The 15,710-nt window shown below is 54.5% G+C and overlaps 3 protein-coding genes across 6 annotated transcripts in view; 1 reads left to right on the top strand and 2 right to left on the bottom strand.

The window, feature by feature from the left end:
• The first annotated feature begins 2,768 nt into the window (after nucleotides 1-2,768).
• On the top strand, nucleotides 2,769-4,576 carry SMIM22 (small integral membrane protein 22). 2 transcript variants are annotated; one of them, XM_040459094.1, is made up of 4 exons: nucleotides 2,769-3,778; nucleotides 3,949-4,096; nucleotides 4,207-4,292; nucleotides 4,457-4,576. In XM_040459094.1, the coding sequence occupies exons 2-4, from the start codon at nucleotides 3,964-3,966 to the stop codon at nucleotides 4,496-4,498; spliced, it is 261 nt and encodes an 86-aa protein (XP_040315028.1). In that variant the 5' UTR covers nucleotides 2,769-3,778; nucleotides 3,949-3,963; the 3' UTR covers nucleotides 4,499-4,576. The 2 variants fall into 2 exon arrangements, with proteins under 2 accessions (XP_040315028.1, XP_040315027.1); XM_040459093.1 differs by having other exon boundaries at nucleotides 2,772-3,778; nucleotides 4,207-4,307.
• A 346-nt stretch (nucleotides 4,577-4,922) lies between these two features.
• On the bottom strand, nucleotides 4,923-11,393 carry ROGDI (rogdi atypical leucine zipper). Its single transcript, XM_040459092.1, has 11 exons — nucleotides 11,253-11,393; nucleotides 11,105-11,176; nucleotides 9,958-10,046; nucleotides 9,712-9,766; nucleotides 8,936-9,016; nucleotides 8,002-8,097; nucleotides 6,649-6,747; nucleotides 6,180-6,293; nucleotides 6,036-6,085; nucleotides 5,794-5,920; nucleotides 4,923-5,474 (listed from the first exon to the last, which is right to left on the bottom strand). Exons 1-11 carry the CDS (start codon nucleotides 11,295-11,297, stop codon nucleotides 5,433-5,435), a joined length of 870 nt encoding a protein of 289 aa, XP_040315026.1. The 5' UTR covers nucleotides 11,298-11,393; the 3' UTR covers nucleotides 4,923-5,432.
• A 523-nt stretch (nucleotides 11,394-11,916) lies between these two features.
• Nucleotides 11,917-15,710, bottom strand: part of GLYR1 (glyoxylate reductase 1 homolog) — a 34,631-nt gene continuing 30,837 nt past the window's right edge. For all 3 annotated transcript variants that reach the window (XM_040459089.1, XM_040459090.1, XM_040459091.1), the window contains exon 16: nucleotides 11,917-14,100. In XM_040459089.1, coding sequence (XP_040315023.1) covers nucleotides 14,026-14,100 — 75 coding nt within the window. In that variant the 3' untranslated portion in view covers nucleotides 11,917-14,025. The remainder of the gene's footprint in view (nucleotides 14,101-15,710) is intronic.

Here is a 15,710-nt window from a genome sequence, read left to right as displayed (position 1 = left end):
ACAGGATCTGAGTCTGAGGGGGGTCTGACCCACCTGAAATATGCCTTGGCATGGCCTCCCCATCACTGCTCTGCTCCCATCTTAGAACTCTACAGGTGGTTTCTGTCTTTTAGTAACGTGGTAATTTCTCAGATTTTGATAAGTCTTGGATGCTTAACCAACTGAGCCACCCAGGTGCTCTGGGTTTTGTCTTTTAACAAGTTGGAATTTCCCAGGTTTTCCCTAATAAAGAGCAACTGCCCCCCCCCCCCCCCCGCCATCAGGAAGTCTTACTTTATTATTATTATTATTATTATTATTATTATTTTAAGTTTATTTATTTATTTAGAGAGCATGAGCAGGAGAGGGGTAGAGACAGAGAGGGAGAGAGACAGAATCTCAAGCAGGCTCTGCACTGTCAGTGCAGAGCCTGATGCAGGGCTCAAACTCATAAACTGTGAGATCATGACCTGAACTGAAACCAAGAGTTGGATGCTTAACTGATTGAGCCACCCAGGCACCCCTAGAAGGTCTTACTTTCATAATGAAAAACAAGTAACAAGGCACCCAGGGGTCTGGACAGGAAGGCTGAGGGTCAGTGGGGAGCAGAGGCGACAGAGGGCCTCTTGCCCACCCAGCCAGGACAAGTGGTGGGGGGACAGGGGCCACAGTTGTGGACCCCCATCCTCTTTTTTTTTTTTTTTTTTAAGTGAGGTAGAAAGGAGCTCCTGGGTGGCTCAGTTAGTTAAGCGTCCAACTCTTGATTTCGGTTCATGTCATGACCTCACAGTTTTGTCAGTGTGAGCCCCATGTTGGGCTCCTTGCTGACTGCAGAGCCTGATTGGGATTTTCTCTCTCTCTCTCTCTCTCTCTCTCTGCCCCACCCCTTCTTGCGTTCTGTCTCTCAAAATAAATAAATAAACTTAAAAAATTTCTTAACAAAGTAATAAAATTGCGGTAAAGGGGCACCTGGCTGGCTCAGTCAGTAGAGCATGTGACTCTTGGTCTTGGGGTTGTGAGTCAAGCCCCACATTGGGCATAGAGCCTACTTAAAAAAAAAAAAAAAATATATATATATATATATATATACACACAAAATTTAGGTAAAATTTGCATACAATTAATTTGCATAAAACTAACCATTATCCACTCTAAAGAGAACAGGTAAGTGGCAGATCACTATTTAGTACACCTACAATGTGGCTAAACCACCACCTCATCCTTTTCCAAGATATGTTCATCACCCCAAAGGAAATCCCATCACTACTAAGCAATCACTCCCCTTCTTCCCCCCTCTCCCAGCCCCTGGCCACCACTAACTACTTCCTGTCTCTATGGATTTGCCTTTTCTGAACATTTCACAGAAACAGACCTACACACCATGTGGTCTTTTGTGTCTGGACTCCTTCATTGAGCGTCACGTTTTGGAGGTTCATCCATGTTGTAGCGGGTGTCACTGCTTCCTTTTGTGCAGCTGGATGACATCCCACTGTATGGACAAATCACCTGGTGGTGGTCATCCATTCATCGGTTGACAGGCGCTGGGGCGGTTTCCACCTTTTGGCTCTTGTGATCAGTGCTGCTGTGAACACTTGTGTACAAGTCTTTGAGAACTTGTTTTCAATTTTCATGGGTCTATCTATACCTAGGAGCGGAATTGCTAGGCCATACGCAATCACCACGTGTAACTTTTTATTTTTTAATTTTTATTTATTTATTTATTTAAATTTTTTTAAATTTTGGGGCGCCTGGGTGGCTCAGTTGGTTGGGCGACCGACTTCAGCTCAGGTCATGATCTCACAGTTTGTGAGTTTGAGCCCCGTGTTGGGCTCTGTGCTGACAGCTCAGAGCCTGGAGCCCGCTTCGGATTCTGTGTCTCCCCCTCTCTCTGCCCCTCCCATGCTCATGCTCTGCCTGTCTCTCAATAATAAATAAACGTTAAAAAAATTTTAAAAATTTTTTAATTTTATTTTTTTAACCTACATCCAAGCTAGTTAGCATATAGTGCAACAATGATTTCGAGAGTAGATTCCTTAATGCCCCTTAACTTTTCTTTTTTAAGATTTATTTAGGTTTTAGAGAGAGAGAGAGAGAGCAAACTCACAATAGGGGGAGGGGCAGAGAGAGAGGGAGACAGAGAATCCCAAGGAGGCCCCACGCCGTCAGCACAGAGCCTGATTCGGGGCTCGAACTCATGAACCGTGAGATCGTGACCTGAGCCGAAATCAACAGTCAGATCCTCAACTGACTGAGCCACCCAGGCACCGCCCCCACCCCCCCACCATGGGTGTTTGAGGAACTACCTCAAACTGCACCCTCCTTCTTTCCTTATGCAGTAACACTCTAGTTGTTTCAAAACTCCCCTGCTCCTGCAACAGCCGTCTGAGATCTGGAATAGGACGGAGGGGTGGTAGGGTGGAAGAAGGGGACCCAGGACAGGAGACCCTAGAATGTGGTGGGGAAGGGCTCTGGGGTCTAAATGCCTGGGCCCCAGTTCTGGCTTCTCTGCTCACTCTGGGGATGGCTGACAGAATCATGGCCCCCAGAGATGTTTCCATCCTAATCCCCGGACCCTTGAGAGAGTATGGTAACTTACTCAGCAAAAGGGACTTTGCAGATGTGACTAAGGATTCAGAGGGTGGGATTATCCTGTGGGCCAATGTAATCACAGGGGTCTTTGTAGCAGAGAGGTCAGGCGGGTCAGGGCCAGAGGATATATGAGCATGGAGGCAGAGACTGGCATGACCAGTGGGCGTGGCCACCAGAAAGCCAGAAAAGGCAAGGAACGGACGGTCCTCTAGAGCCTTCAAAAGAAACACAGCCCTGCCGACCTGTTATAGACTCTGATCTTCAGAACCCTAAGACAATAAATTTGTATGGTTTGAAGCCATGAAGTGCGTGGTCGTATGTCACAGCAGCGACAGAGAAGGAGCACCTTAGGTGTGTGACTTGAGCTGGTCGCTGAGCTTCTCAAGGCCACACCTTTCATATCTGTGAGTGGAAAGGACAGTGATGCCAGTTGAGGCTTGCCCTGAGGACAAATCAGGAAATGAATGGATGGTGTTAGGTGCGGAGCCTGACATCAGCTGACACGTTCTCCCCTGCTAGACCACAAGCACCACAAGAATTAAGAAATTGTGTCCACTTGGTTTACGGCCAACCAACCTCAAGTGCTGAGCAGTGTCTGGCCCTTGGTGGGCCTGGACACGTCTGCGCTGAAAGAAGGGAGAGTGAGAGCTGCCTTTCTGGACAGGGTCGGGGCCCCAGGCTCCAAGTTCCAGGGGAAGAGGTCATCTGAGAGAGGATAATCATCTTTTTGTAACGACCACGCTGAGGATTAGAATAGAGGAGACAAGGACTACAAAGACTCCTAGTATGGTGCCAGGCACATGCCATCTGCCCAGTGGAGGGAAATGGAAACCACTTTTCCCTCCCTGTCCCTCCCTCCTGTCTGTCTCTCTTCACTCAAGTCAACAGAGGCCCAGGCCATACTGTGTTCCAGGCTGCCTGTCTGGCCTGTTGAGAAAACAGTGAAAAATCCCCGAGTGAAGAAGCTTACAGGCCCGTGGCTACCTCCCTGGGTCCCGCAGCACCTGCTCCTGTTGGGAAGCTGTAAGCACACCTGTTAGGGCACAGGCCCCACCCCCCTGGAGCCTAGCCGCCCCTAGGAAGGGTGGGGCTGGTTGCCAAGGTGCCAAGGCCTCAGGTAGCAGCTATCTTGGGTTGCGGATCCGGAAGCAGGAAGTAGCCTGTGTTCTCAGGACCTGGCAACTGGCTGACTGGGGGAGCCTGGAGGCTGGTAGGAGTCTGGGCGCCGAGTTGCTGGGGGCGGGGGGTGGGGACCAGGCAGGGGTTTGGGGGTGTTGGCGTGGGAGGGGGCAGGGGCAGGAGCAGGGGCAGGGCAGGGGCTGGGCTGTGAGAGGTCTGACTGAGTTCTGAGGCAGCCCCTTGGGGGCTGGTGGTACCCAGAAGGCTGGAGCTGAGATGGCCTTGGCAGAAGACCTGGAGAAGGAGCTGGAGACCACGGCCCAGGAAGTGCTGGGGAAACTGAGGAGCCGTCAGCTGTTCCAGTCCAGGTGGGACACTGCTGCCTTCATCATCTTTCTCATCTTCCTTGGTGAGTGTGCCCGTGGCCTTGGCCTTTCCCCCCCCCGCCAAGCCTCCTGACCCAGACGTGGCCAGGACCCTCTCTGGACACCTGTCACCACCCCCCGCCCCCCACCCCAGGCACTGTGTTGCTGCTGCTGCTGCTTGTTTGCATCCACTGCTGCTGCTATAGCTGCTGCAGCCGCCGCACCTCCAGATCCCAGAAGGTGAGCCCCCATCAGGTGAGCCCCACTGGCCTCCTGGGCTGGGCAGGTGCGAGGGGCAGCCTGGAAGTGCACTGGGGAGACGAGGGTGCTGGGCCTCCTGTGGACAGGGGGCAGGCAGGGGACACATGAGTGAAGCCCAGCTGATTCCTGTGCCTCTCTTGTAGGAACACCGCAGGGGTGTGGATAACTTGGCCCTGGAACCTTAACACACCGAGCCCCCCAGCCCCTCTGCCCGTGTGTCCTGCTGGGCAACAGGAACAATGCCTTGTTTGTCCAGAACCTGAGTCTGGAGTGTGTTCTGAGCCTCCCGTCAAGGGGTGGGCAGTGTGGGAACTCAGTGCTTTATCCAGATGCCCACCTGCTCCCTCACAGCTTTCAGCCTACACGACGGCCACCAGACCCTGAATCACCAGCAACTGCCCATGGGAGGGGAAGCTGGGGCCCAACTCAGGGGCCGGAACCCCCAGGAAGAACCCTTGTTCCCATCCCACTCAGCCCTGTGGCAGCCCGGAGGACCCCCTCAAAGGTGGTGTGGGGAGGCCAAGGGCTCAGTCACTGGGTACCCCACTCAGGTCCTGAGTATCAGGGATCCCCAGCGTGGTCCTCACTCAGACAGACAGACGCTCCAGGTAAAGTGGGGTGATCTTTATTTCCTAGAGGCCTTGTCAGGGATGCTGAGCAAACGCATTCTCGGACACCATAGCTCACGGTGGGTGGCTTCTGTCTGCTCTCCTAACTCACAGCTTAGGGTCGCCACCCACTCCTCACCCTCCATGGAGGGGGTGTGCATGGCTACCCTTCACCATCCAAGGTCAGCTCAGCAAGCAGAAAAAGGAGGCGGAAGGAGAGCCCTGGGGTTGGCCCCACCCAGAGTCCAAAGGTTTCCGCCTGCAGGGAGGGAGGGTTTGGAATGTGGGCCACATCTCTGCTCCGCCTTCCTGACCACCCCCCTCCGCAAAATGAAAAGCAAGCCTTCGTCCCTTCTTTTCAGTGATTCCAGTGTTCATTTCCATCTGTGCAAATATGATGGGCAGGATGGGGTAAAGACGAAAATAAATAGCCCATGCTGCCCGGCTCTGGCCAACACTCCGAGAGGGACAAGGGCCAATTCCCAGGTGGACAGACTCTTGGGGGTTCTGTTCAGAAAGGCCTGTAGCTCCAGTAGCTGGAGAACACGGAGATCTGGAGAGGGAGAGAGGTGGGGGGACCTGGTGAGTGCTGGTGCTAGGGAGCCTCCCTTGCTGTACCCTGTGACCCGAGTGAGATTTCAAGGTCATCCAAGGGCAGTTTGTCAGGGAGACGGTACTGTTGCTCAGCAACGTCATGGCCCATCTGCTGGGTGTGTGTGGAGGGTACGATGGAGATTTGGGGGTGTTTTGGAGGTATGACCAGAGCCCTTGGGATCCCCCCAAGATGAAAAGGCTTAGCAGCCTGCCACCTGGCTGGCCCAATGTGTCTGAGAGGGAGGCCCACCCTGACCCCACAGTCCCCCGTGGCCCACCTTATCCTTGAGCTGCTGGCAGAGCTGCAGGGAGACTGTGAAGAAGACTAGGGCATCGTTGAGCCATGGGATCACACACTCCACCTTGTGCACATGGCTCACCTCCAGACGCTGGGAGCCCCACTCGCTGTGGGGAGAGGGGAGGGTCTCCCCTGGGTGGGGGGTGCTGACCAGCCTGGCCCCCCAGGCTCCAAGGTGCAAAGGGTTGGGGAGGGCAGGGTGCTCCCCAGCAGCATACTTACAACATGGCCCCAGGGCTGTGGAGCACGGCGCCTCCAGCTGGGCGGAAGTTCTAGGAAAGAAGGGGACCAGACCCGGTCAGGCCCTGGAGGCTGGTCAGGCCCTGGAGGCTGCCAGGCACGTGGGGGCGGGTGGGGTTCCCTCACCTTGGTGGAGTTGGGCTGCAGGGCGTGCAGCTGGTACACGGTGAGACAGAGCTTGTTGAGGTTGATGTACACATTGACTAGTAGGTCAGAGGGCAGGGCAGGGGCGAACATCCGCTGGGGACGAGCACCGGGCAAGCAGGTCGGATGAGGGTCGCGCAGGCGCAGGCCTCCCAGAACCACCTGGGCAACCCCATTCCCCAACCCAGGCACTGGGGCTTCTAGACTTTTCCGAGGTGTCCTGGGTGGCTTTCTGCACCAGGCTTGAGAAGCACTGATGCAGACTAGGAGCATTTGGGGGACGCAGGGTGGAAACCAAGGACCTTGTCCCAGAAAACTGCATAGACAGAGGACTCGGACAGCAGTTCGGGGTTTCCAGGGCCCCTTCACACCCGTGTCCCTCCCAGGGGCAAGCTGGGCTCCTCAGTGGGGATTCCCTCTCCTGGAGCAGGGGCTGGACTAAGGTACTGACCGTGAGGCCACTGGCAGCGATCTCAGGCAGAGTAAGGGTAGCCGGGGTGGTGAGCCGGTTGCGGGCTCTGGTCAGCTGCAGCATCACGGCGTCCATCAGCTGTGGGCAGGGGGCTGGTCAGAGCTGCTTCGAGGGCAGCCCCTGCCCTCCCACATCAGAGTGTGACAAAGTCATGGAAGCTCCCAGCTCCTGCCCTGGGTGCTCACGGTCTCAAGGCCTGAATCCCTGCTGTGTGGGGCTTGTTAAAGGTGCAGGTACTGGGGTTCCAGCTGAGGGTGGGGGTAGGACGTCTGCAGTGGTGACCACCTATCCAGCAGGTTCTACTGCATGGGATCCTGGGTGCTGGTCCAGTGGGGAATGGAACATGGGAGATCCTGAGGGTCAGTCTCAGGGGCATGAGGGCTTTGTGGATGGGGGTACAGGCAATGAAGGAGCTTAGAAGAAGGGGCCTGAATCCAGCTTGGGTGCAAGGAGCCAGGGACGGTGATGGCATGGCTAGGTTCAGGTCTTAGCCTGGGGTACCAGCCCCATTTTCACAGTTGAGAAAAGAGAAGCTCCCAAGTGCTAAGGTCACATGGCTAGTGAACAGTGGAACCATCTGGAACTCATCCTTTTCCTTTGCCATGACTAAAACTCTTGCTTGGACTCCTCAGAGCCCCAACTTCCACTGCTTCCAGATATTGCCATGGGCATGGGGGTGACCTTGCTTCCAGGAAAGGCAAATCTGGGTGGAGGCATGGGGACTACACCCCCTGTCCCCAGGGTGGTCACAGTTCTGGGAGGGACCTCAGGCCATTAGTTGTAAGTTTTCATATGAGGACTCAGAGGTCCAAAGAAGGAAAGTGAATCACCTGAAGACACATAGCAAATCAGGGACAGAGTTTAAGCATGAGTTTGGGGCATATGAGCGCAGCTGATCCCTGCAAACCATGTGGATTCCCTTTGCCAATTGTAAGAGTTCCTCTAGTGCTAGTCATGTGACTACTAGCATCTACTAGTAGTAGCTGAGCACTTCCTGAGCATTTGCTAGAGGCTACTTTACCTGCATCATCACAACTGGTCGTCACTGCAGTGAGTCCCCCCTCTATAGGTGAGGCTATTGAGGCATAGAATGACTAAGAAAGTAACCTGAGGTTGCACAGCTTACAGCGGAGGCCCTAGAATCAGAATCTCAATCTGAGTCTGGAACCTGGGATATAAATCATTTGACTGTAGGTGGATGGACATGTGTGCGTTGAGAGGTGATGGGTGGGCCATCAGCTGTGCCTGAGGATGTGGGGGCAGAATTCTCCAGGGGCCTGGTCAGGGCCAGGGGTTGGGAACCTAGTTCTCCTGTCCCTTCTGGCTGCTCACCTTGAGGACCTCTGCTCCTGTCCTGAACTGGTAGCTTTCATCCCGGTTGGCAAGGAGGTAAATGGCTTGGCTTACATGGTTCCTGGCATCCTGGATCTGAAAACAGTGCCCATCGAGAGGTCAGTGGGCTGGGCCTCAAGAGGAAGAGATGCCAACTTCATCTCTCAGTGGGCAGTTCCTGCCCCAGTCATCACGATGAGGGGCCATTCTCCTTGGAGGGGTGGGGTGGGAACCGCCTGCCTGCCCTCTCCCCACCAGCTCCCAGCTCCGTGTCCTCTGAATGCCAGGTCCTGGCTGGGTGTTGGGCACATGGCAAGACTGTGGCAGGCCTGCTGTCACATAGCTCACCTTCTAAAGGAGGGCAGGTGATCGCAGAGTAAAGGCCTAAGATAAAAAGACTGACTTGCACAAGGAAAGAGGGTGACTCTGCAGGATGGGGGAGGGGGAGCCTCTTTTGATGGATGGAGGTCAAGGGAGGCCCCAGGGAAGTGATTCTTGAGGATCACCCAAATGACAAGAAAAGCAGAGAGCCGAGCATGGGCAAAGGCCCTGAGGTGGAGACCAGCTGGTGTCCAGAGAGAGGGGAAGGGGCTTGGATCAACCAATCACACAGGAGCTTGTAGGGAACATGGACTCTGTCTCCAGGAGCCATCAGAAGCCCCCTGGAGGCTCTGGGAAGGGGAGTTCCTGGCTCCAGAGGACCCCAGTGGTTCCTGCTGGGGCCCAGGGGCCTACAGACAGGTTTTCCACCTCCTTCAAGGCTAGGCTCTGGAGCCCCAGGCACTGCCTGCCCCAGCTCTGCTACTAGGAAACACCCTTCCAGGCTTGCTCCAGCTTCAAATCCCCATGGCCAGCCGGGAGCCCTCAGTGCCTCTCAGGCCTGCCCCTGCCTGCCCTTGTGGCCTGAGCCCCAGTAGGGGAAGGGCCCAACTACCTGCAGCAGCTTCCACTGCTTGTCTTCTCGGAAGGCGAAGTGCAGCAGCTGGTTGTTCCGGGGTATCTTCAGGTTCACATCCTGACGGGCAAGAGTGGATAAGCAGAAGGATGACACCCTCCTGCTTTTGGCCACCCTGAGCCCTTGAGCAGGGGGCCAGAAATGGGGTGTGTGGGGTGGTTCGGGCCCCTGTCATTCCACAGGGCAGAAGGTCTCCCAGCACAGTGGCCATTTGGAGTGTGAACAAGGAGGTCAGGAAACAGGAACTCGGGCCCAAGAGGAACCACAAAGAAATGAAAGGGAAAACAGAAAGGGGAAGGTGGCCTCAGCCAGGAGGAGCTGTGACTGTGGGCAAAAGGGAACACGGGTACAGGCCAATGGACTGAGCACCCACCCACTACTGGAGGAGAGGCACCTTCCCCCACATCTTGGTGCCTGGCACCAACGGAGCTCAGATGCTGGCCGATTTCACTTTGAATTGGGGCCAGCTTAATCCCGCTGCTGCCCACGCTTCACTGGGCCCAGACTCAGGGCTGGGCCGTGTGCAAACATCTCCCTTCGGCACCTCACACAGAAGCCACATGCCAATTCCATGAGGAGGCTGCTGGGGGGTGGGGGGAGTATTTTACAAGGGAGAAAACTGAGGCCCAGAGAGGTCAAGGATCCTGCCCAGGGTCACACAGCCAACTGGTGGCAGAGCCAGCAGGAGGCTCCCATACTCTTTCCCGCGGGATCCTCCAGACACAGAGAAAGGGGAGAGGGGCTGGGGGACTCACCGCCTGGCTCAGCGCGTCCCCTTGCAGAGTCAGCACGCCTTTCACCTGGTCTGTGCTGCAACACGTGGGGGTCAGAGCAGTGCCTGTGGCTGCCCTCTCCCACCACCTGGCCCTCCCGGCAGCTTGCCCCTGGCTGTCCCAGGATGGCCCGCTGGGCCTTGGCTGTGCAGCCTCTCCTGGAGGGATCCCAGGTGTCCCCCTCACAAGCAGCTTCATCGGCCTCATTTCTGCTCAGCCCCTGCTCACCTACAGCTGCCAAGGATGAAGTTCTCCTGCTTGGCAGGACCCTCCGTGCCGGTGCCAGAGCAGGGCAGAGTGAAGCGGAGAGAGGCCTCCTGGAAGGGCAGAGGGGATTAGGGTAAAGTTCATCCAATCCAGTTCAAGGGTCTTTCCAGAAGCCCCATTTCCTAGGTTGGCCAGGGGAGGGTCAAGTGGGTTGGTCTCACCGGAGCACCTTATCCAAGCCTCCAGGGCACCTTCCCATTTCTCAGGCCTTTCCGCCCTCACCTGGGTTTCAGGTCCTACCAGAGTGGATGGATAGCTGTTCCTTCCACATTCCCCAGAAACCTGCCTCAAGCCCAACTCCAGGATATAGAACAGAGAGATGGCCTCCTGGCTTGGTTAAGATGCTTGGGTTGGAGGGTATTATGCTAAGTGAAATTAGTCAGAGAAAGACAAATATCATATGACTTCACTCATATGAGGACTTTAAGAGACAAAACAGATAAACATAAGGGAAGGAAAACAAAACTAATATAAAAACAGGGAGGGGGACAAAGCATAAGAGACTCATAAATATGTAGAATAAACAGAGGGTTACTGGAGGGGTTGTGGGAGGGGGGATGGGCTAAATGGGTAAGGGGCATTAAGGAATCTACTCCTGAAATTATTGTTGCACTATATGCTAACTTGGATGTAAATTTAAAAAAAAAGGGGGGGGAAAAAAAGACGCTTGGGTGTGGGGACAGAGTGAGAAAATGTTAGTAGTCATGACAACTCGCAATTTCTGCCCTACCAGGCAATGTCTGGACATTTCTGTGAGTGGACTTATTTCACAATAGCCCTGTGAGGCGGGTACTGCAATCTTTTTGCGAAAGGGAGCCCCCCAGATGTTGAGTATGATGCTGGAGACCTTGAGATAACAGCTTCAATGGAAGCCTTCCTTGACCCCGACTCCCTGCCCGGGAGCTCATTCCACGCCCAACGCACTGCGCTCACACAGCTGCCTGTGATTAAGTGGACAATCATGTGTTGGTACCCCGACTGGACTCCCAGTCCTCCGAGGCAGGGCCTGGTCTGCACACCGCGCATCGCGCCCACAGCAGGCGCTCGGGAGGCAGGGGCATCGGCCCGGGAAAGAGCCGCTGCTGGGCCGGCCCGCCAGGCGCCTTACCTTGAGGATGTCTTGCAGCTGCCTGAGGACGGCGTGCACCTCGTCGTGCAGCAGCCAGCGGAACTCCTCTTCCTGCGGGCACAGGCCGACTGTCAGCCTCCCGGGCCCACCGCCCCCGGCTCCACCCTGCCCTGGCCGCGCGCCTCACCAACACCGCTCGCTCCGCCGCCGTCGCTGCCATCGCGGTCGCCATCGCCGCCGCTCGCCGCCCAGCGACCGTCAGGCACCCGCCGTCAGCTCGAGGCTCGGTACACCGGCCGTCAGTGCGCTAGCAGCACCCGGGCCCACCCCCGCTGCCGATTGGCGGCACGCGCGTCCGCCCCGCCCCCGGACCTCCTCTCCCGCCGCCGACCGGCCGAGCCGCGCTCCGAATCGAGGCTGGAGGCTGCGCGAACCCGCCTGCTCCGGCTCTCCCAGGCTGCCGCTGGCACCCACCGCGAGCGCTCTGCGCTCGGGCGCCGTGTCCACCGCCTTCTGCCGCTGGAGCTCTTCGGCCGCTTGCCCCGCCCCTCCCCGGCCCTGATAGGGCGCCCTGCTCCGCTTGCGCACATTGATTGGCCAGAGGGATGGTTTGCTCTCGCCGCGCCCGGCGATTGGCCGGCGTGGCAGCCTGTTCCTGCTCTGCCTCGCCCTCCTCCCGCGGAGTTCGCGAGTTCCGTTGGTCCAGGAGGAACCAGCCGGATGACCAGGCAGTCCCGGCGCAGTCCCGGAGCGAGGGCTGCGGGGCCGTTCTTGCGCTCCCGGCCCTCCTCCCTCCACCACACAGCGCTCTGGGTCTGGGCACAGGCCACTGCCGAGGTAATCAGTCACAGTTGTGTTACCAAGAAACGTTTTATTTTGCTTGCAGTAGCTTTTTTTGTTAATTGCACAAAATCATGTTTTGTTTTTGCCATTTAAACATCACACAATCCTATTCTGAAAGACAAATGCTCATTAAAAACAAAGCAAAAATAAAAATTCACAACCTTAATTACCTAGAAGATTTGTCATTTAAAGTAGGTTTAAAGGGGAAAAAAAAGGGATGGTGGAAGAGGGGCTTTCTTACAAGCTTTTTCACAAGTGTCACATTTTCTTCTAAAAGGGAAGGATTTCAAAACAAAGGTGAAATAGCTTAAACAGAAATAGTCATAAAAAGAAACTTTACAGAATTGTCAACAATATTAAGACAACATTGACTAACCAGTTTCATTACAGCATCTTCCCCCACCCCCACCCTCCCACCCCCAACCCCGAGTGTCCGGCTAGGACTAGAACAGGCTTTGTGTTCAGACAGAAAAGAATTCCAAATCCCAGTGAAATTATGCCAAAAACCCGCAGGCATCTTCCCTGCCCTCCCCCCTATGTCTTCTGAGATCCCCTAGCCTGGGTTCTATCAGTGGAAAAGGGCCAAATTTGTGAGGGGGAGGGGTCCACACCAGTGTGGTCTCCTCATTATACATATTCACTAGAAATGCTGACCTGCAAAGTATAACTTTGGAAAATTCAACCCATATAGAGGGAGAGAACATGGACATCCTTTGGGTGACTTCTCCTTGTTTTTACACCACATCGTAAGTCCCTCTGGTCCCCTATCCAAGGAGAAACGTTAGGGTCTCAAAGATGTCTTAGATCTACCTCTTCGGGTCAGTTAGTTCAGGTTGGGTCAGGTTCAGTTCTCTTCCCTCCCAAAAGACCCTGGGGCCCTGGAAGCATTGAAGGCTATGCTTCTGGCTGAAGTGAAGACACCCGATCCTGTTTCAAGAGCTGAGCCTAAGAAATGGCCATCGTTGGTCAGGCTGGGTTTGGGCCAAAGAAGGGACAGAAACACTGTCTCCATGGGAAGAAGAGGAGGAAGGGAGAATGAAAAGGTAGGCAGGTGGGGAACATGTGCAGGAGCAGGTTGGAGAGGATGGGACTGCTGTGAGGGGACCCAGTCAGAGTGGCTCCAGGTGGAGTCTGCAGCATAACGGAAACAGGAAGGAACCCCACTCTCCTCCCTCTTTGCTCCTCCCTGGTGGCCCTCAGGATCCCCTTCCCAAGGGCTGGAATGCAAATCCAAATACTAAGAGCCTGGTGAGGAGTGAGCTCCCCCTACACCAAAGTGAGGAAGTCTGATCCCAGCCCAGGGCTCTGCAGTGATGGTGACTTCTGGGACAGGTGCTCAAGAGCGGCGAGGAGAGCAGGCTTCTGTGAGGCTCACCTAACGTGCTGGCGATTTGCTGCTCTCCCTGGAGAGCCAGAGCCCTGTGTTCGCTCAACTTTGCCAATCTCTTTTCAGTTCACAAAGGCATTTACGGAGAGTTGGTTGCACATTGGTAGCTTAAATATGACAATCCTCATCAGCTGGTCACCTGAGGTTGGAGGGCCCATGGGGACCCTCTGTTTGGAGTCGGTGCTGGCTCATCTTGACCCAGAGCCTCTCTCTCACATGGGGGATCCAGTGGGGGGACGTGGACGTAACCACAGCCTCTTTGCTCTGAGGGACGGCAGCAGTGGGAAGGCTTCCAGTTCTCACTGCTGATTCTAGTTCCTCTACTGGAAAGGGTCTGAGATAAGACAAGCTCAGGAGGAAAAAAAAGCCAGGCAGCAGTTTCTGGGCAGCTTCTATCCTGGGGCGAGAGCCAGTGTGTGGTGTGTAGGGGGGGTGTGTGTGTGTGTGTGTGTGTGTGTGTGTGTGTGTGAACACACAGCCACCTAGTCCGGGGCCAGTGCCCAGCTCAAGAGCTTTCCCAAAGGCCAATCCTGCTGACACCCCTCCCCTCCCCAGGACCTCCAGGGGAGGGGTGACGCTGTGTGCTGTGCTGATGGCAAGTCTCAAAGTCTGTAGAAAAGGAGATGGAGACAGGTGGACTGGTCCAGAGCTAAGTCCCAGGACCCCAACCCCATGTGAGGAGGAGGGGCCAGAGGGAAGACTTGGGGGGCAGGGATGGGGTATCGAGGGCTTAGTGTATATAGGCTCGGTACACGGCAGACATGTCGTTGTCAGACTGGTCCAGTGCCTTGGCTCTTTTGTACACCTGGGAAAAAAAAGGAGATAGGCTCATACTCTGTCCACAGAGCTGACTTAAAAACACAATCTGCTTCCTGGAGGCGGTTCTAGATGTGGTCAGGCAGGCAGGCGGCAGGCAGCCTTTGGAGTCCAGGCTATCTAGGTACAACTCCTAGCCAACCCCCACACTGATTTTTTTTTTTTTTTTAAAATAAAAAAATGTTTATTTTTGAGAGACAGTGTAAGCAGGGGAGGGGCAGAGAGAGGGGGACAGAGGATCTGAAGGGTGCTCTGTGTGGACAGCAGAGAGCCCGATGCGGGGCTAGAGTTCACGAGCCGTGAGATCAGGACTTGCGCTAAAGCTGGGCGCTTAAACGACTGAGCCACCCAGGCCCCCCACTGATCTTGAGCCAGGTGCCTCAGTGTTTCTTTGCCGTCACCACTACTACTTGATGTCATGGAGGTGACAAGGTTATCATGAGGTTTAAAGGGACTGAGGAGGTAAAGTGCTTAGAGCATTGTTGGCAATTATAATCACGTCCCTTCCTACCTCCAGGGTCTTCCTGTGTTATGCTCTGGGCTGCTATCCTCGTCCTTCCCTCTGTGTGGGATGCTTTTCCCTCAGCACAGCTGGTCCCTTCCCAGTCAGCTCCGAGGCCTCTCCCGAGCAGCCTATCTAAGACAGCAGCTGCACCGCTTCACTCACTCTGCTGTATTTTACTCATACTTCTGACCTTTACAGACTCTTGTTCAAATATTTATCTGCCTGTCTTGTGCCTCTTTCCATTAAAATGTAAGGGCCACAAGGGAAGGAACGGGCTGCTCCTGAACACGTCCCCAGAACCTAGAATAGTGCCTGGCAATCAACAGCCACTCCAGAGACACTAGGTGAATACTATGAACGAGTGTGAAGAGAATTAAAAAGCCATTCGACAAAGGCAGTATGGCATCCAGGCACACTGAAGAAATGCAGTTAAACACAAGGTTCCCCCATACAAGCTGCATTTTTGTCTTTTTTCAAACACAGTCCAGCTGAAGCCACTATAGTTGAGTGTCCATTACAGCTCAGGTGTAGCTGTCAACTCAACACGAAGGCTCCATAAGACCTTTTCAGATACAAGAAAACCAATCATTGCCAGCAGACCTGCACTACAGGGAATGCTAAAGCAAGTTCTTCCAGCTGAAAGGAAACAATCCCAGGGAGAAATTCAATTCTTTAGAAAAGAATGAAGAGCCCTGGAAATGGTAAATAAGAGAAATATACAATTATTTTCTCTCGTTAAAATAAAATACATAAGACTACTTAAAACATTCCAACGTTGGGGCGCCTGGGTGGCGCAGTCGGTTAAGCGTCTGACTTCAGCCAGGTCACGATCTTGCGGTCCGTGAGTTCGAGCCCCGCGTCGGGCTCTGGGCTGATGGCTCAGAGCCTGGAGCCTGTTTCCGATTCTGTGTCTCCCTCTCTCTCTGCCCCTCCCCCGTTCATGCTCTGTCTCTCTCTGTCCCCAAAATAAATAAACGTTGAAAAAAAAAATTAAAAAAAAAAACAACAAAAAAAACCCCAAAAACATTCCAACGTTGACCCTATGTTTAAAACAAAGGCAGATGTAACCCAGAGGACATCTGTACCCTAAAGCA

This window comes from Herpailurus yagouaroundi, unplaced genomic scaffold, assembly GCF_014898765.1.
Source record: "Herpailurus yagouaroundi ecotype Mexico unplaced genomic scaffold, PumYag 222, whole genome shotgun sequence".
NCBI classification, from domain to species: domain Eukaryota; kingdom Metazoa; phylum Chordata; class Mammalia; order Carnivora; family Felidae; genus Herpailurus; species Herpailurus yagouaroundi.
Note: the sequence above shows the minus strand (reverse complement) of the source record. Positions and strands in the feature narration are given on the sequence as shown.